General features: G+C 39.2%; 1 protein-coding gene across 1 annotated transcript; it reads right to left on the reverse strand.

The window, feature by feature from the left end:
- Nucleotides 1–18947: 18947 nt before the first annotated feature.
- Nucleotides 18948–22783, reverse strand: LOC139472702 (uncharacterized). The gene is made up of 3 exons (XM_071255156.1): nucleotides 22764–22783; nucleotides 19507–19929; nucleotides 18948–19065 (listed from the first exon to the last, which is right to left on the reverse strand). Exons 1-3 carry the CDS (start codon nucleotides 22781–22783, stop codon nucleotides 18948–18950), a joined length of 561 nt encoding a protein of 186 aa, XP_071111257.1.
- Between the last annotated feature and the right edge of the window lie 711 nt (nucleotides 22784–23494).

The raw sequence follows: 23494 nt of genomic DNA on the forward strand, positions 1-23494 counted from the left end.
TTTCACTCTTCAGTTTGCTTATATAAACGGTCAGTTATCAATTTCACTCTTCAGTTTGCTTATATAACCAGTCAGTTATCAATGTCACTCTTCAGTTTGCTTATATAACCGGTCAGATATCAATTTCACTCTTCAGTTTGCTTATATAACTGGTCAGTTATCAATTTCACTCTTCAGTTTGCTTATATAACCGGTCAGTTATCAATGTCACTCTTCAGTTTGCTTATATAACCAGTCAGTTATCAATGTCACTCTTTAGTTTGCTTATATAACTGGTCAGTTATCAATGTCACTCTTCAGTTTGCTTATATAACCGGTCAGTTATCAATTTCACTCTTCAGTTTGCTTATATAACCAGTCAGTTATCAATTTCACTCTTCAGTTTGCTCATATAACTGGTCAGTTATCAATGTCACTCTTTAGTTTGCTTATATAACTGGTCAGTTATCAATGTCACTCTGGTCCCTAGTATGGTGGCCTAACTTTAGTTGTTGGTGATTAATAGCCTGTTTTTATAATGTGTCGTCTGTTGTAAAAAATCATTTTATTGCTCTAAAACTAGTTTTACACTTATGATCTGTGATATATTGCTGGTTGTTATACTGTCCTTCGTTGACAGTTTTTTATATAAATCTATAATATAAATGCATAACTTGTTCAAGTCACGATATGGCTGAAATACTGCCGATGTGACTTTAAATATTAACTCACTCACTCACTCAATGTCACTCTTCAGTTTGCTTATATAACTGGTCAGTTATCAATTTCACAATAGTGGGGGTTAAGGTATACCTAAAAAATATCTCTTTCAGAATAGTAGGTTCTCTTGCAATATCAGTTTGAGATATACATATCAGTGAAAGGAATGACGATTTCCTACAAAATATATAAAACTGTCAAATTCGAGGTATATTTATGTTGACTTTAAAACACCACTGGTTGGAGTTTGACTGTTTGTGGTTTTAGAAAATCAATCAAACAATAGATAAAAATGATACTTTCTACAATGACATAGTATCATGTGCACGTGCTCACGATTTTGGGTCCCCCATTCTTTGATACTGTAAATCTTGAAATTAATGCGAGCGTGAATTAGATTCGGATATATGATTCCACTGGGGTGTGGGATGGTGGAGGGTCGCAATAATAATGAGCCGCATTTTGGGCCAGGGGGCAGCAGTCGCATTATTTTGGAGACGCATTAAATTCAAGATTTAGAGTATATCATGAGGACGTTGTCACGGAGATATCCAGTCCCCTTATACATATCTATTGAGTAGACATTTTAGCTAAACGTATGAGAAATAACCAGGATACAGAGGGAATACAATTTTGGGATCTTGAATATCTATTTTGTTAGTATGCAGACAACGGTACTTGCTCATTATCTGGTTGAGAACGATGCCTCTATTCAGTTCGTCAGGTATTAACAGTTTTAGATCGCTTATAATCAACAGGTTTAAAAGTAAACATAGTTGATATGGGTAAAAAAAAACATATTTGGAACTGTCCTAAATGATATTTAACTGGGACTAGGGACGTTTGGAATTTTTATGGATTTTTATTGTTTTTTTAAGATGAATTGGTTGATATACACTTTGAAAACAGATGTTACCAACGTAAAACGTTAATGGCAATAAGGTCAACACGACCTGTTACACCACTGGATAAGACTGATGTTTTAAATCGTACATACAGCATACTGCAGCCACTACTACGGAAATGAGATGTTAGGAGAGGCTAGGTGTCGACGAATTACAAATGCAAAAATAACCAAGATTGATAAAACGCTAAACAGACACTTAGTATATATTGGTATCTTCTTGTGAACTTTTAATTGTGATATTTAGGATAGATGAACAAGAAAAAAACGCCTGATTATCTTTTCCAAGATTTATGACTATTGCTGATACATGGTTACAAAACTGCATATATGTTTTTATACCATAGTATTACTACTCTATTACCCATTATCATGACAGAACTCAACTGCTGTTATACCTTCTTTTGCCTTTGGGGGGCACGAGTGGCCCAGTCGTCTAAGGCGCCGCGATTCGGTGTGTAGAGTTGCGTCCCTTGGGCACGCCAGAAACCTATGATTGTGGGTTCGAATCCCGGTTCGCCCCGATTATATTTCTAGGTTTGTCTGCACCATACCCGTGCTCGTGTGTTTCACCGAAGTGGTAAACGTCTGGGACCTGCATCACTTCGGGCTTTCCTCTCACATAAAGCTGACACGCCGCGATATAACTGGAATACTGTTAAAAGCGGCGTAAACCCAACTCACTCACTTACTCTTTTTGCCTTTGTTCACAGGTAGTGACACTGAGGAGGTGTCAACATTTCCTTCGTCATTTCCCGCACAGATATATTTTTTATTACTTGCCCGTGAAGAGATCACCCGTTTTAAAACGTCTTTTGAAAAACTAATATTGAAAGCTCTAAACATCCCTTTGCTTATTCAATGACAGTACGTGTGGAGATGATAGATCACTGAGAGGAGCTTATGCACACTTGATGACCCCAGCAATCTTATTGCTAGGCTGACGTCACATGGCATTGTTTCTCCGATGGATCTTGCAACAAAATTCCACAAATGACATATTGTAACGTCATTGTTAACTTTGAGGTGCAAGGCCCGTTCCACAAGGCGATCGTATTGTAGCGCAACGACAGTCGTTAGTCTAAGTTAAAGTATGTGAGTTGCGATTACCTTAGCGCTACGATAATTTTGTGGAACGGACGCCTGAATTCTAAAGGTGCACTTTTGTATGGTATTAAATTTATACGTTTCAACTTTTGACATGTTTGAAGTATTATTCAGTTAAACTCAATTGGATTATGCCGTGGATCGTGTAGGTGTCACCCTTTTCACACTCAACAGTATAATTCTAAAAACGTTATAAATGGCAAGTAATAAATAAAATACAAAACTTGCTCCCGTGTAAGACGAATTTTATGAATTTCGCTTGTCAGATACCAGAACTATTCACTCGTTTCATAACATTAGTATTACAAGGGAGCTCGTTTAGTAATCTATATATACATATGATTGTGATATGACTCTCAACGTCTCATACAGTAAAAGTATTCAACTGTCACAGCGCATTTCATAATGACTCTATGGTGTAGTATAAGTGTAAGTGCAGAGCTTTCTGACCTCCCATCATGCATACGGTTATAACCTAGCGGCTGATGGCGTCCCATTGTTTAAAGGCCATTGGGTTTCAAACAGGTTTCAAACATACTTGAAATTTGAAAAGCTAGGGCGCCGCAGTTGACTGTGCACGTTACAATTCTTACGATCCGTCCTCCATGGGTTCACGTTCGTCATGAATTCTACTAGGTTTTACTTCACAACTCTATCAAGCCTGAAGACTTAACATCATTACAACACCGCCTTCGAACGTTCATCGAGCAAGTACGTCATTCCCTTAGGGAAATCTTACACACCTAACACATGTTATAACCGCCACTAAAAACAGGGGGCACCCACTCACTATAAACAGTTACATTTCGAAGTGACCGTCAAATTCCTAAAATTATCTCAATAGCCCACATAAGTTAGCTCTAGATCTTGTGACAAGCATAACATTCAGAGGCTGTATTCTGTGGCGGAATTTGTTGTATTGACTATGGTGTTCATTGTGAAAACTTCCCGGTCCCAATAATATTTAGTGATGTAATGTGATTTGTACAAAGAAGCATATTCAGTTTGTTGAATTGATCAGACTTTATTTGCCCCATGCTAGAGTGTGTTTTATCACGCCCCGATTATATACACACATGATACTATGGACTAAGGTGTATATCCTCCAGTAGTGGACATTTGCTAGGATCTGAGCAGCGATTACCACGTTAAATTTACAGGCACTGGGCCATGTCACATGATGACCAATGACCATAAGATGACTCAAGCAGATGACACATTTTAAGTTCCACACAGAAATATGTTATTAACAGATGTGTAAGAGGCTAAAACCTAATATCAATATTTCAAATTACATCCAAGCTTATTGTCTAAAATGTTATTTTATCTTAACATGTATTTTCTCGTTTCGAGCTGTATTTTTTTAAACAAATGTCTATCATGTTTGCAATTCATTATTAAGAAATGGTCTGTTGATTCTTAAGTGTTTGTCTTGTATGCAGCAGACGTTATTCAAAATATTATTTCAGTTCAAGACGCGGCAAAGACGTCGGACACGTTTTAGATTTATCCGTTTTGATGAGTTTTCTGCGTTTTCCCTTCCATTGTCAACATACGGAAAAACGACGGTTTCACTGGTTTCATTTATTTTGAAGTTAATGAAAGTCAGTTTTTGTCTGCCATAATTGTTTTATATATTATATATTTATATGTTCCAGTGATTATATATGTCAACTTGCAGTTTTTTTCTGCCATAAGCTCTAAATTCTTCCTCACAGAGACTACGAAGTCCTCTTAACTTGACATATAATTTATTTGCTTTGCAATCTTCAAACATGAAAAAGGTAACAACATTTATATGTCCTCGTTGATGTTCTTAGGTTTGAGCAAAGGAAACCATCTGCTCTTGATCAAGTGCAGCGCATTACTGCTCATGATATTTATCACTGGATTGTCTGGTTCAGACTCGATTATTTACAGACCGCCGTCATATAGCTGGAATATTGCTGAGTGCGGCGTTAAACAACAAAACAAGAGTGCGACGTTAAACAACAAAACAACCAACCAACCTTGTATCGTTATGTTTGAAGAACTGAGTATTTCATTGTTGCTTTGTCGACATTCTTCCGCTCCTTTGCTTATTTTCTTGTAGGTCTGAAAGGTAGGTATGAGTACTGATTTAAAACAAATGTACAAATAACAGAACGAACTTTATCAATGTACCATGACGCGTATATACATATCATGTACGTGCAAAGGCTGCACCTTAGTGTGAAGGTCTTTTTACTTCTGTAAGGTACAATGCTAATCCGTGGTATCGTGATGAAGTTTGTTAAAAAACACATCCGGTAGCCTAGGTTTGCCTAGGTATAGAAGTATAGAGGCTTAACGGTATACATTCTATGGGAGAAACTCCCGAACTGGCTTGCAGTTTGTCCGGCAGCTGAGAGGTCAGACCTGGTCATCTGTGTATTAGAACTGACAAGTTACTATCAGTGGTGCTAACGCGTGTATATTTGCCCGTTAGAAGAACGAAGGCTGGTCAAAAAGTTAGCAGCCTGACTAACTTTCAACTATGGGCCATAACAAAGTGAACAAGTCAGTGTAGCACATTGTTTTAGTAGTTCATTGCAAGTGTATTTTGTCTTGTGAGACAGTTTGTATATGAGTGACAGCCAGTTGAACGTGATAGGGGTCCAAATGGACACAGAAATCATCTATATCAGGTCAGTCATGTTTCCTGCCCAGAGAAAGATCTTCACATTTTCATACATTTGGACCATTTGAGATTTCATTCCATGCACGAGGTGTGGTTACAACATTTAATGACTCCTGTAGTCTTCTTCATAACACAGAGACGGAAGGTCTCAGTTCATCACTCGCTTACTGATTGTCTCACTCAGGGACTGCTAGCTGACTCACTTACTCACTCGTTCGCTCCCTGACTGCCTCACGAACTTGGTATTGGATTCGATGGCTGTTTCACTCACTCACTAGCTCACATACTGGCTTGCTTGATCAGCCGCTCGTCAACTGTCTATCTGACTGACTGACTGACTGACTGGTTCAATCAATGGCACACTCAAACACTAACTCGTTCACTCACAAATGATACAGAAGACCATTTATACAACTACTGGGTAACAAACGTTCCAGAACCAGTCAACAAAGGTGAAAAACATTTGCAGACAAATCATCTCTACCCCTGTTAACCTATATTTGGTTTTAATAACTTTGCTGCTTTCATCAGTATCATTTAAATTCGACCTTTCACTTCCATTCTATACGTCTGCGTCACGATCTGAGGGCCTTAGAAGGAGTGATGAGAGAAATCCAAACATTTTCTGGTCGATGCCAGTTTCACATACACATATTTCAGGGCCACACCATGCATTTAGATCGCTGAAATGTATCTAAGCATATACACGATTAGTAACAACGGGGGAAAATACGTTCATTTATTTATTATTCACTTACACATTATTTAACTTCAGCTTTGAAAAAAGAGTGGCTTGTAATTACAAGATTCGTATCTCACGATTGGACCACAGACTGTTCTCCCAAGCTGCAGCGATTCCATAAAGTGCTCAGCTTTCTCCAAGATCCATCATAAGAAAGGAGTGAGTGAGTGAGTGAGTATGGTTTTACGCCGCTTTTAGCAATATTCCAGCAATATCACGGCGGGGGTCACCAGAAATGGGCTTCACACATTGTACCCATGTCGGGAATCGAACCCGGGTCTTCGGCGTGATGAGCGAACGCTTTAACCACTAGGCTACCCGACCGCCCCTATAAGAAAGGAGACAAGATGCCGATTCTACATTTGAACTCATAATAGTATTTAGAGACATGATAATCAGTTTTCCGTTCCGTGTAGTTAAGTCTATGTTACTCACTGACATTTTAGGAAAAGAAGCTACAAGTATCAAATGTCATCCCCACTGACGCAGTCTGTTGTTGAGATGGTGTGATATAATACATGTTTGACGTCATGGATGATACTCTCTCGTCAGTGAAGCACTATGACGTGATATTGCCGTCATGGATGATACTTTCTCGTCAATGAAGCACTATGACGTGATATTGCCGTCATGGATGATACTTTCTCGTCAATGAAGCACTATGACGTGATATTGCCGTCATGGATGATACTTTCTCGTCAATGAAGCACTATGACGTGATATTGCCGTCATGGATGATACTTTCTCGTCAATGAAGCACTATGACGTGATATTGCCGTCATGGATGATACTTTCTCGTCAATGAAGCACTATGACGTGATATTGCCGTCATGGATGATACTTTCTCGTCAATGAAGCACTATGACGTGATATTGCCGTCATGGATGATACTTTCTCGTCAATGAAGCACTATGACGTGATATTGCCGTCATGGATGATACTTTCTCGTCAATGAAGCACTATGGCGTGATATTGCCGTCATGGATGATACTTTCTCGTCAATGAAGCACTATGACGTGATATTGCCGTCATGGATGATACTTTCTCGTCAATGAAGCACTATGACGTGATATTGCTTCAGTTGATAAATCAGCACTGAGGTCATTCAACGTTATTCTACAAGTCTCTCTATTCTTCTAGGTAATGTGGTCTTTGTTTGTTGTTTAACGCAGCAGTCGGCAATATTACAGCCATATGGGGGGCACGGGTGGCCAAGTCTCTATATCCTTCTAGGTAATATGTTCTTTGTTTGTTGTTTAACGCAGCAGTCGGCAATATTACAGCCATATGGGGGAGCACGGGTGGCTAAGTCTCTCTATCCTTCTAGGTAATGTGGTCTTTGTTTGTTGTTTAACGCAGCAGTCGGCAATATTACAGCCATATGGGGGAGCACGTGTGGCCAAGTCTCTCTATCCTTCTAGGCAATGTGGTCTTTGTTTGTTGTTTAACGCAGCAGTCGGCAATATTACAGCCATATGGGGGAGCACGGGTGGCCAAGTCTCTCTATCCTTCTAGGTAATGTGGTCTTTGTTTGTTGTTTAACGCAGCAGTCGGCAATATTACAGCCATATGGGGGACACGGGTGGCTAAGTCTCTCTATCCTTCTAGGTAATATGTTCTTTGTCTGTTGTTTAACGCAGCAGTCGGCAATATTACAGCCATATGGGGGCACGGGTGGCCAAGTCTCTCTATCCTTCTAGGCAATGTGGTCTTTGTTTGTTGTTTAACGCAGCAGTCGGCAATATTACAGCCATATGGGGGAGCACGGGTGGCCAAGTCTCTCTATCTTTCTAGGTAATGTGTTGTTTGTTTGTTTGTTGTTTAACGCAGTAGTCGGCAATATTACAGCCATATGGGGAGCACGGGTGGCCAAGTCTCTCTATCCTTCTAGGTAGTATGTTCTTTGTTTGTTGTTTAACGCAGCAGTCGGCAATATTACAGCCATATGGGGGGCACGGGTGGCCAAGTCTCTATACCCTTATAGGTAGTATGTTCTTTGTTTGTTGTTTAACGCAGCAGTCGGCAATATTACAGCCATATGAGGGGCACGGGTGGCCAAGTCTCTCTATCCTTCTAGGTAATGTGGTCTTTGTTTGTTGTTTAACGCAGTAGTCGGCAATATTACAGCCATATGGGGAGCACGGGTGGCCAAGTCTCTCTATCCTTCTAGGTAGTATGTTCTTTGTTTGTTGTTTAACGCAGCAGTCGGCAATATTACAGCCATATGGGGGGCACGGGTGGCCAAGTCGTCTAAGGCGCCGCGATTTGCTGTGCAGAGAAATCTATCATTGTGGGTTCGAATCCCAGTTAGCCCTGATTATGATTCTAGTGTTGTCAGCACCATACCCGTGCTCGTGGAATTCACCGAAGTGGTAAACGTCTGAGACCTGCATCACTTCGGGCTTCCCTCCCACATTAAGCTGACAGGCCGTGATATAACTGGAATAATGTTAAAAATAAGTTAAACCCAACCCACTCACTCACTCACTGCAGCAATGTGGCGGCGATCAGTAAAAAACATGACAACACATTCTAGCAACAAACAGGACCGGAAACGGATAACATCTTTAACATTGCTACATATTCCTTCAATTGAATTTGAAGGGGATGTTTTTGAGGGACCCTCCACCAACTCCTTCTACAACCAGAAATCGTGAACTAGATTCAACATTGAATACTGATTCATTATCAGAAAAAACAACTATGTCTGTATCAATACAAAGTCAGACTGGTTCCGCCCAAGACGGTTACCTGAAGACAAACAGAACCCGGAAGTCAAATATGCCAGAACGCTCAATGAGCCACCGCTGTCTGGCTTCATTTCCAAAAAGGTATTTTAAATTGCCTGTCAATGTGCAGTCAGGTAGCCTAGTGGTTTGCTCGTCACGACGTTCCCGACATGGGTACAATTAGTGAAGTCTATTTCTGGTGTCCCCCACCGTGATATTGCTGGAATATTGCTAAAAGCAGCATAAAACCATACTCACTCACTCACTGTCAATGTGTTTAACCCCGACACAGAGTATACTGCAGCTCACCCGTGACATTACAAAGGAGTCTGAAGATGTTAACAATTTGAAACAGTGATGCAATGGGAGGCCACATTCTGCTCATTTTCACTCCACCCATTATGTACATTACTAGTTATCTGTGTCAATTATATCCTAGATTGCTAACCAAGCATACCCCATTCGTCCCTTGCAATACGAACAAACGTTAACAAGTTGTAGGATTAATGGCAATGCATTCTTCTGTTGATCTGCCCTATTATAAAATGCGGTTGGTTGCAAAAGAAGCTCCAGAGATCGACCTTCTGCCAGTTGTAAGATGAACGCCACATTAGATGAATTTCAAGATAGGGATATTAGGAATATGTAAAGATCAATTAAAATAGAAACTGGAAATACACTTCATCCATTATGCACACCCACGTTTGTGAAAACAGCTATATCTTGCCATAATTTTTAGTACTTTATATATTCATATATGTTCCAGTGATTATATATGTCAACTTGTGTTTTTTGCAGAGTTGTGTTTTAAATGAAACATTAACACAGTCAGTATAAATATCATGAGTGCCCATTAAGCACATATTGTTTTCACTGAGCCAACCAGTGCATATGTCTTCAGTGAAAGTAGTTTATCTGTTTTGGGCTCCAACTGAGTAGAGTCGTTTAAAGAGTCCCAGACTGCAAACTACTTTGTCTTGAAACCTGGAATAGTCGTGAAGATGGCCCTTCTGTTTCTGCTGCTCATTCACATATGCCTCCCCCGTGGACAGTGGGCAGACGAGGAAGTAGTGTATGGAATTGGAATCAAGCTTTGTAACCTCAAATGTCTCCAAAGAGGCTCATGCAAAAGTTTTTCATATGACATTGACAGACTGGCGTGCCATCTGTCTCATGAGGATGTAAAGGATGTGAAAATGAAAGAGGGGTCAGTTATTTACCCAAAGATGAAAAACCAAGTAAGTCTATTTTTCAAGTTTTACCCCTGGTCATATTAAAAAGACAAATGTAGAAGTGTCCTCATATGAGGAATTTCAGGGCACAGAGAGTAAACGCATAACACCAATGTGGAGGCATGTACAGGTTGTCGATGTTGTGAAAGTAGTAAATGCTTTGATCAAGTTGTTTGATCAAGGTTACAAAATTTAAGGCCCCAGTAAAACTTTCAAAATGTTTTTTGGATTACATGTGAAGGACATTACCACGTTTGACTCATCAGTGACAAAAAATGGTGTTCTACACAATTCCCTATTTTGACTTGTACCATATGTCCCCGTGTTGTTTCACATGAACATTTGCCTTGCCTTTGCATGTGTGTGTGCCGAGTGCCATCGATGGAGCAGGATACACTAACCTTTTCGCTAACATCTGGTATCTTTACTATTTGAAAGTGATTCATAAACACATGTTCATTTATGCAGATATTTCTGTTTGATATGCGAAGGGTTTTGTCATTTGATAAGTTACATTAATTCTTTAAAATAATAAGGGATATTACACTATCCCCTCTCATCAAACCAATCGCATTAGATCATTTTAATTTATCATCTAGTAAGGACTTGAAAAGGATAAGGACTTGATTTGATAACCACGTGGAGCCTGGTCTAAGCCAGTGTACATTACACGTGTGTGAGTAAAACGACTGTTTCGAATTGTCTGTTGCCATATGTATAAAAAGAAAAGAAAAACACCTCACATACAAGTAACGCTACATACAATTACCCAAACATACAACTACACCTACTTACAAGTGCCCGTATATTGAAGTACCTACACAAGAGTACCCCTACATACAAGTACCCGTACATACACGTGCCCCTACATACAAGTACCCGTACATACACGTGCCCCTACATACAAGTACCCGTACATACACGTGCCCCTACATACAAGTACCCCTACATACAGGTACCCCACATACAAGTACACCTACATCGATGTACCCCTACATACAAGTACATCTACAGACAAGTACCACTACATACAAGTACCCCTACATAGATTTACCCCTACATACAAGTGCCCGTACATAGATGTACCCCTACATACAAGTGTCCCTACATACAAGTACCCCTTCATACAAGTATCCCTACATAGTGTACCTCTACATACAAGTACCGCTACATACAAGTACCTCTACATACAAGTACCCCTACATACTAGTACCCCTACATACAAGTACCCCTACATACAAGTACCCCTACATACAAGTACCCCTACATACAAGTACCTCTACATACAAGTACCCCTACATATAAGTACCCGTACATACATGTGCCCCTACATACAAGTACCCCTACATACAAGTACCCCTACATACAAGTACCCCTACATACAAGTATCCCTACATAGTGTACCTCTACATACAAGTACCGCTACATACAAGTACCCTACATACATGTGCCCCTACATACAAGTACCCCTACATACAAGTGTCCCTACATACAAGTACCCGTATATAGATGTGCCCCTACATGCAAGTACCCTACATACAAGTACCCCTACATACATGGACCCTATAGACAAGTTCCCCTACATACCTGAGCCCCTACTTACAAGTACCCCTACATACATGTGCCCCTACATGCAAGTACCCTTACATACATGTGCCCCTATATACAAGTACTCGTACACAAATGTGCGCCTACATAAAAGTACCCGTACATAGAAGTACCCCTACATACAAGTACCCCTACATACAAGTACCCCTACATACAAGTACCTCTACATACAAGTACCCCTACATATAAGTACCCCTACATACAAGTACCTCTACATACAAGTACCCCTACATACAAGTACCTCTACATACAAGTACCCCTACATACAAGTACCCGTACATACACGTGTCCCTACTTTCAAGTACCCGTACATACACGTGTCCCTACATTCAAGTACCCGTACATACATGTGCCTCTACTTACAAGTACCCCTACATACATGTGCCCCTACATGCAAGTACCCGTACATACATGTGCCCCTATATACAAGTACCCGTACTTAGAAGTACCCCTACATACAAATACCTCTACATACAAGTACCCCTACATACAAGCACCCTTTCATACATGTGCCCCTACATTGATGTACCCCTACATACAAGTACCCCTTCATACAAGTACCCCTACATAGATGTACCTCTACATACAAGTACCTCTACATACAAGTACCCCTACATACAAGTACCCTTTCATACAAGTGCCCCTTCATTGATGTACCCCTACATACAAGTACCCCTTCATACAAGTACCCCTATATAGATGTACCTCTACATACAAGTACCCCTACATACAAGTACCCCTACATACAAGTGGTCCTACATACAAGTACCCCTACATACAAGTACCCCTACATACAAGTACCTCTACATACAAGAACCCCTACATACAAGTACCCTTTCATACACGTACCCCTACATACAAGTAACCCTACATACAAGTGTCCCTACATGCAAGTACCCCTACATCCAAGTACCCCTACATACAAGTGCCTCTACATACAAGTACCCCTACATACAAGTACCCCTTCATACAAGTATCCATAAAAGTACCCATAAATACACGTGTCCCTAAATTCAAATACCCGTACATACACGTGCCCCTACATACATGTACCCTTACATACACGTGCCCCTACATACAAGTACCCATACATACACGTGCCCCTGCATACAAGTACCCCTTCATACAAGTGTCCCTACATACACGTGCCCCTACATGCAAGTACCCGTACATACATTTGCCCCTACATACGAGTACCGCTACATACATGTGCCCCTCTACTTACACGTATAACTACATTCAAGTACCCCTACATACAAGTACCTCTACTATTAAGTATAACTACATTCAAGTATCCCTACATACACGTGCCCCTCTACTTACACGTATAACTACATTCAAGTATCCCTACATACAAGTACCTCTACTTACACGTGTAACTACATTCAAGTACCCCTACATACAAGTACCTCTACTAATAAGTATAACTACATTCAAGTATCCCTACATACAAGTACCTCTACTTACACGTATAACTACATGCAAGTACCCCTACATACAAGTACCCCTACATACAAGTACCTCTACATACAAGTACCCCTACATACAAGTACCCCTTCATACAAGTATCCATAAAAGTACCCATAAATACACGTGTCCCTACATTCAAATACCCGTACATACACGTGCCCCTACATACATGTACCCTTACATACACGTGCCCCTACATACAAGTACCCATACATACACGTGCCCCTGCATACAAGTACCCCTTCATACAAGTGTCCCTACATACAAGTAATCCTACATACACGTGCCCCTACATGCAAGTACCCGTACATACATTTGCCCCTACATACGAGTACCGCTACATACATGTGTCCCTCTACTTACACGTATAACTACATTCAAGTATGCCTACATACATGTACCTCTACTTACACGTGTAACTACATTCAAGTACCCCTACATACAAGTACCTCTACTAATAAGTATAACTACATTCAAGTATCCCTACATACACGTGCCCCTCTACTTACACGTATAACTACATTCAAGTATCCCTACATACAAGTACCTCTACTTACACGTGTAACTACATTCAAGTACCCCTACATACAAGTACCTCTACTAATAAGTATAACTACATTCAAGTATCCCTACATACAAGTACCTCTACTTACACGTATAACTACATTCAAGTATCCCTACATACAAGTACCTCTACTTACACATATAAATACATTCAAGTATCTCTACATATAAGTACCTCTACTTACACGTATAACTACATTCAAGTACCCCTACATACAAGTATCTCTAATTTTACATATAACTACATTCAAGTTTCCCTACATACAAGTACCTGCATGTACACGTACAACTATATTCAAGTATACCTACATACAAGTACACTACTGCCTAGAAGTTCATCCCCCTTACACGTACGGGCAACCCGTGTGCACCCCGTTGGTCGTTCGTGTGGCACCCGTCCGCCTGCTCCATAGCCATGACGCTGGGAAAGGGCAGCATTTAATTAATGAGAGTAGGTTATATCATGGAGGATACACTTTGGGGAGAGGGTTCTACTAACTACCGTACCACAGGAAGAGGCCTGTAGACGTGAGCGCGGGGTTGTGTATCAGATGGCCGCCAGGAGAGGTACACATTGAGTGTTGTTTTCACGGGCTTGTTGAATAAAATCCGTGCGCTACTGTCATTATTTCTTCTACTTACGATTTACAATATATATTGTTTCAACGTACATTGATGGTTTACTAGTCATATCTAGTATTTGTCAATTGTGTTGAGCTTATAAGCAATAATTGTAATTTGTGGTGACATGTCAAATTAAAACATAAAGTAAGTACGATAGCAAATAATAATATTCAAATCGCATTAAAATACAATGATACATATGTAACCTTGGAGCCTGTGTTCCACATTCAGAGCCAGGAGGAAAAATGATAAAACAAAGGGAAGAAACTTGCCCTTACTTACATGTAGAGACATCATCTGAATATGACTTTATATGTAAATCTAACGATACTGTACTTATCTTCACGAATTTTTAAAAAATGGGCAGAAGGTTCACGGAGACGAAGGCTATAGATACAATACCATATTGGATTTTTTAGATGATAAAAATTATTTGATAATAATTTTTTAATTTGATATACAGCTTTTCCATTGGACGAGAGGTCGGTCACATGACCGCGAAATTGACGTTCATAAGTGTATGAACGACACAATTTGACGTTCTTACGTTTTTAACGAGACCGTGTTCTTGAAATGATGTAAACACTGACGGACTACTTCCACATTCCTGGGGAAACCCCTGGGATTCCCTAGCTCAAAAACATACATAAGCATTATTTCTGATCATTTAAAGCCTTTTATCTTGGCCTCACATTTTCAGTATACATTGAGAAACGTAAGAGAGCTTGACTGCATGATTGTTTACGAATTTCCTCGCTACGGCCCATCCTAATGAGCAAACGAAAAATGCACATCCAAACTATCGTCAGTATCGACTCAATCTGTGTCTAGCCTGACAATGACCGTCTCCAGCAATCTACGAATTTACCTTGGTGTCTGTTTGACACATCTTAATCACCTTTCAATAATCGGTCTGTTGATCAATGATGACTAACACATGTAACCGCCACAGGTTCATTAACAACTTCGGAAATCCTCCCGTCACGTCGGCCATTTTGACGTTTTGTACTTGATGTTAAGGTATTACGACGCGCTGTCTTTGTGACTGTGTTACTGAGGTAGTTCTTTACAGACCTTTCTCATCTAATGGTGTTATTATTTGAACACATGTGTTGGGTAAGATGTTTCTGAAGAGCAAGTTGTGCATCCATACACCCATGTCACCTCTCTTTATGATGAACTATTTTACTCCGCGATATAGCTGGCTGTTGTATGGCTGTCAGTGTAAACATGAAGTCACACGTACTAAATAAAATTGTGTTTAGATCTTGGCCTACATCATTTGAGGTAAGAAGTTGTGATAAAAAAATTATAAGAATTGACTTTCACTTTGTGTGAGTTCATTGGAGTATGAACCTTCATAGAGTGAGGGCCAAACTGTCGCAAGCTCCGACGTACATACAGTTTGGCCCTCACTCTATGAAGGTTCATACTCCAATGAACTCACACAAAGTGAAAGTCAATTCTTATAATTTTTTTATCACAACTTCTTACCTCAAATGATGTAGGCCAAGATCTAAACACAATTTTATTTAGTACGTGTTCAGTGAATGAATTCAGTTATTGATATCTGGAAACCGATTTGCTATATTAATAAACATTTCATGATAAAATTCATGTCAAATTTGTGATATAAATTCATTCTTTGGTATCCATAAATGAACTATTGATATCACATAATGAATACATAGTTATTATGTGATAATAAATTCAGTTATTGATATCTAAACACCGATTTGCTAAATTTGTGATAAAAATTCATTCTTTGGTGTCCATAAATGAATTATTGATATCACATAATAAATAAATAGTAATTATTTGACAACAAATTCAGTTATTGATATCTAAAAACCGATTTGCTATATTAATAAACATTTCATGATAAAAGTCAAATAAAATTTGTGATATAAATTCATTCTTTGGTGTCCATAAATGAATTATTGATATCACATAATAAATAAATAGTAATTATTTGACAACAAATTCATTTATTGATATCTAAAAACCGATTTGCTATATTAATAAACATTTCATGATAAAAGTCAAATCAAATTTGTAATATAAATTCATTCTTTGGTGTCCATAAATGAATAATTGATATCACATAATAAATAAATAGTAATTATTTGACAACAAATTCAGTTATTGAATCTAAAAACCGATTTGCTATATTAATAATCATTTCATGATAAAAGTCAAATCAAATTTGTAATATTAATTCATTCTTTGGTATCCATAAATAAACTATTGATAGCACATAATGAATAAATGGTAAAAAGGCAAATAGAGATAGTTAGTAACAAAAATATACGATATACAACGAATATTTGTACAACTCTCACACAACCATTCAACACTGACGCCGCATCAACCCCCGGGGTAAACTGGACACAGTTATGTGCGCACCGATTACATAACCCCTACCGACAGGGTGTAGATGGTGGTTCAAAGCAAAACTTACAACCCTGTTGTCTAATAAACTCCTTTGATCTTGCCTCTAACCATGCATGTAGTAGGAGTAAACGATGATCAGGATGGCCTGGAAATGAACAAGATTCTTTCTTGTTGCATATCAAGGCACTAGTTTTGTTATGTAGGTGTGATCAGTGTGTCCTGAATTAACTAGAAAGTTAAATATCTACAAAAATGTATATGCGTCAGTGTGGTTTATCAACACATGCATAACGCTTATTCACGCTTTGTGTGGCAGACTGAAAATAGAACATTATGATAGCGTCAGCAGGGATAATAGAAGTCATAAGGCACAACTTTATTTGCTTTTCTGGCCATAGACCGTGGCATATGAAAATGATACATACCTGTTTAAGTTACTAGATTATTTACGACAATACAGTTCAAATATTGTGTTCAATGAAAGAAAACGTTGATATATATTTAACACACTCATTTTTTGTACTATTAAACAAACTGTGACTTTAAAGACATTTTCACTTATTGTAATAACATCTGGGTAAACATCATGTCTATCTCTGAGATCCACGAGCATAGTTGCTGCCAAACATAAGAACATAAGGGCGGCCATTTTTGGAGTGTAGAGTGTAGCTCAATTTGATTAAAGTTTTATTTACAATTTGATTAACTATAATAAAATGTATATCAAAATTGATTCATGCCCGGTTAACAAGTAATCAGTGAGATAGTATATAAATACTGGGAACGCTGAACATCTTCATTGTAAATAGACAAATACACCTGTGAATGGTCAAGGTTTAAAATACCGAGTGAAACAAAGACGAGGTGCCAGTCTACACTGGAAATGCTGTATGCTGCATGTCCAGCCACCATCAACACCTCCACTGATCTTTTCGCGACCCCGAGCCTTGCGCATAACCATTGTCAAGACCCGGTTGAGTGACCTCCTTCCATCAACGTGAAAGGATTACCCACAGAGAAAGAAAGAATTAAAATCCTAAAGATATCCTATCCACATGGTATTAACATTCACAACCAGTTTCCTCTAATAGTAAACTATCACCTTTGGTATCCCTAACAATACTCACCATGGTCATTGGGCAAATGTAAAAATCACAAACCCTAACGAGATTCTGTCTACATGGTCTCAAATTCTATCAACAGTGAGAAAACATGTTCATATTCATTTCAAATATCCTCTTAGAGTAAGTGATAAATGTCCCATACATTCAAGTACCTACAGCCAAGTGCCTGTACATGCACCTAGCCATATATACATGTACTCCTACAAACATGTACTCCTCCATACAAGGGGTGGTCAGGTAGCCTAGTGGTTAAAGCGTTCGCTCGTCACGCCGAAGACCCGGGTTCGATTCCCGACATGGGTACAATGTGTGAAGCCCATTTCTGGTGTCCCCCGCCGTGATGTTGCTGGAGTATTGCTAAAAGTGACGTAAAACCATACTTACTCACTCACTTCTCCATACAGCTACCTCTGCATACAAGTACCTCTACAAACAAGTACCAATATATTCAAGTACCCGTACATACATGTATCCACATATACATGTACTCCTACATACAAGTACCTCTACAAACCATTTCCCCTACATACAAGAACCGCTACATTCCAGTCAGTACATACAAGTACTGCTACATTCAAGTACCCCTACATACATGTATCCACAGATACATGTACTCCTACATACAAATACCTCTACAAACAAGTACCTCTACATACACGTATCCTTTCAAACACGTACCCCTACGTAACAGTCAGGAATTGGTTAATGAGCATAATGAGTTATGGTTGTAAACCTGTTCTTCACAAACATTGTCTTCCTTAACATCACACACTTAAAGAAAGGAACATTGCACTATAGAGTGGTTCTACTATGTTTTGCTTTAGTTTTCAGCAGGTGCGTGCTCCTGTGTGAACTGTACTTCAAACACTCGCTGTGTGGAGAGACGTCGAGGTGGTGCAGTCTGTGTTGAGGGTAAGACCCCTTTAATGACCAAGACATGACAAGGCAAGACCTAATGTTATATTTGCAGTGTGAAACATTCACTGGATCACGGTTATATGTAGTATATAGGGTGAGGGTGTCGGAGAGGGTGAGATTGAAGCTGCAGATAAGGGTGAGGGTGACGATGACAGTGAGGATATAGCTGAGGGTTAGGTGTACATGTAGCTGAGGATGAGGGTAAGGGTGAAAGTGTCGATGAAGATGAGGGTGTAGATGAAGATGAAGGTGTAGATGAGGGTGACGGTGTAGATAAGGGTGACGGTGTAGCTGAGAAAGAGGGTGTGGCTAAGGGTACAGGTTAGGGTGTAAGTATAGTTTATGGTGGTGGTGTATGGAAGATGAGGGTGTTAGTGAGGATGGATATGCAGCTAAAGGTGAGGATGAAGGTGATAGTGTGTGTGTGTGTGTGGGGGTAACTGAGAGTAGGGTGTCGCTAAGAGTGGAGGGGCTGCTTATAGTGGAGGGGTAGCTTAGAGTGGAGGGTCTGAGATTATCATTATCGGGAGTGAAGGTTGAGTTAATCGTGGCAGAGGGTAAAGTTGCAAGTGTGGCTGACAGCAGATACGAGGGTAGGGGTGGTGGTGACGGTTATGGTTCCGCTGCGTGTGAAGGCGTACATGAGTAGAGAGATTAGACGAGGGTGAGGGTGAAGATAAGGATGAGGGTGCAGGGGGGTGTGGCGGTAAAGGTGAGGATGAGGGTGTAGACGAGGGTGAGGGTGTAGACGAGGGTGAAGATATAGATGAGGGTGAGGATATAGATGAGGGTGAAGATATAGATGAGGGTATGGATATAGATGAGGCTGAGGATACAGATGAAGGTGAGTGTATAGATGAGGATGAGGGTGAGAGTATAGATGAGGATGAGGGTGGTGGTATAGATGAGGGTGAAGGTGAGAGTATAGATGAGGATGAGGGTGGTGGTATAGATGAGGGTGGTGGTAAAGACGAGGTTGAGTGTATAGATGAGGGTGGTGGTAAAGACGAGGGTGGTGGTAAAGACGAGGGTGAGTGTATAGATGAGGGTGGTGGTAAAGACGAGGGTGAGAGTATAGATGAGGGTGGTGGTATAGATGAGGGTGGTGGTAAAGACGAGGGTGAGTGTATAGATGAGGGTGAGGGTAAAGAGGCGCTGAAACATCAATGGTATATAATCATTTTCAACATGATCTAAGTCGGGGGCTTTATTTAAGGTCCCTTGCAGCATTTTGAATTTCTTTATTTGTTTTACTCTTATTTAATAGTTGGCAATCTTACACTTGTTTTCTGTTAAAATTATGTCAGAGTTATAATTTTTCGTGTTAAAGAAATTATAGAAAGTGTCAACATATGACATTAAGGCAATTGATTGTGGCTTATTTTTATTGATACACTTTGAGGTTTTCTCTTGGTGAATGTTTAAGATTTTCCCGAAGCATCTTATTTCATTAATTCACTGTTGTGTATATGCTTTCCACACTTTTTCATTGGCTTTAGAATCTTGCTGATATAAAGCCTCATTTAGTACACTATGATATTTCTTCAGACGTTTTAATGATTTATGACATTATATTCTACAGTCTTTTCTTAACCTGGGCTTACTTTTCTCTTCAATAATTCTACGGGTTCCAAATCAGTTGCGTATAGCCGACATCATCTTTATACAATTGGGTCACACCAGCTGGCCTTGTAAAAAAAAAATGCTTTTTAAGCTACTCAGAGCAGAGAAACTGGGTCACACCGATGATATATAGGAATTTAAATTAAACGACTCAGGGCAATGTACGTCTGATTACAAAGATGAGAAGTTGATTATATAAACGTCCACGAAAAAGGGATAAAAGTAATAATGATCATGTGGTATATCTATAATAATAGTATCTATACATGTTGATGAAGACTACGGACACTGTCAGTGTACAAAGTGGGTGTACATTCAGCCACAGTGGGACAACCATCAAGTCGGATGTAAAGGAGTTAAATAAAAAAGTCTAAGTATAAATAAGTTATACTCTAAAACTTGTAATAGGGAAGCAGTTTATACATACAGATTCTAGTGCGGTAGAAAACAAAGTGGATAGAGCATCTGCCCAGAGAGCGGAAGGGTGGGGGTCCAATCCCCGACCGCGCCATACAAAACAACATTGAAAGATGGTATTTGTTGTTACCCTGCCTGCCCTCGGCATTAAGGGGCTGGAACTAGGACTGGTCGGCTCAGAGTCATTATATCGAATCTGAGTGGAGTATTCATGAAAACCTGTGACATGGTATCTCAGTGGGCCAGCAGTAGAGCATCGGCATAAGCCCGGATAAGTACAAGAAACAACACACGCACGCACGCACGCACGCACGCACGCACGCACGCACGCACGCACGCACACACATACACACATACAAAACATACACCCCATTTTACCCCACCTCACCATATTATGATTTGAACAATAATCAATATAAGATCCTGTTGAAGGAGAGGACAATAATAATTTTATCACAGATTTACATTAATGTTTGAGAACGTATCGTATTCAATCAACCATTTATTTCAGTACTAAAGCCCCAGACGCACGTCCAGTTAATACAATTAAAGCATTTTGGACGCGAGTAAACCAGTAAATATTTACAATTGTGAAGATCTGATATTCTGTATTCTTCAAAGTATTTTGCAAAACGTTTCAGTACAAAATGTTATCCGAATGGTACCCCAACAGGATGTGTACCATCCCAAATGTTTGAGCACATAATAAAATCAATTAGAGAAATAAATTACGATTAAAGCTGTGGTATGTATACCAACATGCTTTGAATGCTGTGGTCTTATATGTTCTCTTCATGTGATCATTACTTTGCTATTTCAACACTAATGTGACTACAGATGATATCGTCGCTACTAATTCAATTCAAACAACTTTGATATTTATTGTGTGGCCATATAACTTCATCAAATCTGGACTAACATCCCATAACAAGGATTTAACGTTGGTTTGATGAAAGAAGTTTGTTAATTCCTACTTATGTTTCCCACATAAAAAAATGTGTTCAGCTCTTTATTACGGAAGCCTTCAGTGCCATTTGTTTTGTTTTTCGTTTGTTTCTTGAAATTTCAAGATACTAACTTGAAATTTCAAGATCATAATCTTGAAATTTAAAGTTTTAAGTATGTATCTTGAAATTTCAAGATAATAAATGGAAATTTGAAGACAAAAAGTAAAATTTTAGAATTTCAGCTTATCATCTTGAAATTTCAACTTAGTATGTATCTTGAAAATTCAACTTAGTTACTTGCAAATTATCAAATTATCTTAAAATTTTAAAATATTAAGTTGAAATTTCAAGATAAAATCTTAAAATGTCAACTTATTAAATTGAAATTTCAAGATAAAATCTTAAAATGTCAACTTATTAAATTGAAATTTCAAGATAAAATCTTAAAATGTCAACTTATTAAATTGAAATTTCAAGATAATTGTCTTCCAAATTCAGCTTAGTATGCATCATATCATATGTAACCCTTGATGTTACATCGTCTGTTCACTTTTCCATCAGAAGCCACTACCACCACTATGACAACTACAACCACCACCACAGCAAAGCAGTCAGAGGGTAGGTGCAACTGGACAAGCTTCATGTGTGCCAGACCGCCTCCGTGGTCCTGTGGTAGAGCGTCCGCCCGGAGAGCGGAAGGTCCAGGGTTCGATCCCGGGCCGCGTCATACAAAAAGACGTTAAAAGATTGTACTTGTTGTTACCCTGTCTGGCGCTCGGCATTAAAGGGCTAAAACAAGGACTGGTCGGCTCGGAGTCAGTATACTGTGTCTGAGTGGGGTATTCATGTTAAACTGCGGCATGGTATCTCAGTGAGCTAGCACTATAAATCGGCATCAGTCCGGACTAGTACAAGCAGCCACACACACACATACACGTGCATGCACGTCGCTATATAAGTGCAATAATCTTGGACGCGACGTTAAACCCAATTTCACCTCACCTCATGTGTGCCACTGTCATTATGTCGGTTTCTATTACTGTAATAATTTTACAAAGTGCAAACTATACATATCCAACAAAAATAACAATTGAAAACCGTAATAGGAATTTATTATATTCTGTATCGCATTCTGAAAGCAGTGTAAATAATAGTAAACTTGTTCAAACAGTATGTGTTATTTGGACACAGTTTATTATATAGATTTACTTGTTCAGTGGTGATCAGGCTTCTCTTTTATTTACATTTTAACATTAAATTTTCACGTATTTTGCTAAACATTAACTTAAGTTCGCTAAGCATATCAAATATATAGAGAATCTCCCCCGAGTGTCTTTTGATATCAAATATATCAACGAACTTTTTTCAGTTTCAGTAGCAGAGCCATTAGTGATGTCATTTGATTGTGACGTCATGGTAACCAAGCCATATCTCTTATGGGAGCCAGTTCTGGATGATAAATGTGTATGTCATCCAGTGATCACGTTATTGGTCTATTCTTGCAGTTCCACACACATACGTTGGGTGTTACGAAGATCGATTGATCCGTGTACTTGAACACGGCCAGAATATGGACCGTACAGCCATGACATTTGAAGCCTGCAAACTACGCTGCTACAGACAACACTACATCTATTTCGGAATCGAGGTAGACAAAGATACAATTGAATAGATTAAAATAGTCAACAACTCACGTACCATTAATCGTGTATAACATTATTGTTACATTTTTC

This window comes from Haliotis cracherodii, unplaced genomic scaffold, assembly GCF_022045235.1.
Source record: "Haliotis cracherodii isolate W230 unplaced genomic scaffold, xgHalCrac1.p SCAF_25, whole genome shotgun sequence".
NCBI classification, from domain to species: Eukaryota; Metazoa; Mollusca; class Gastropoda; order Lepetellida; family Haliotidae; genus Haliotis; species Haliotis cracherodii.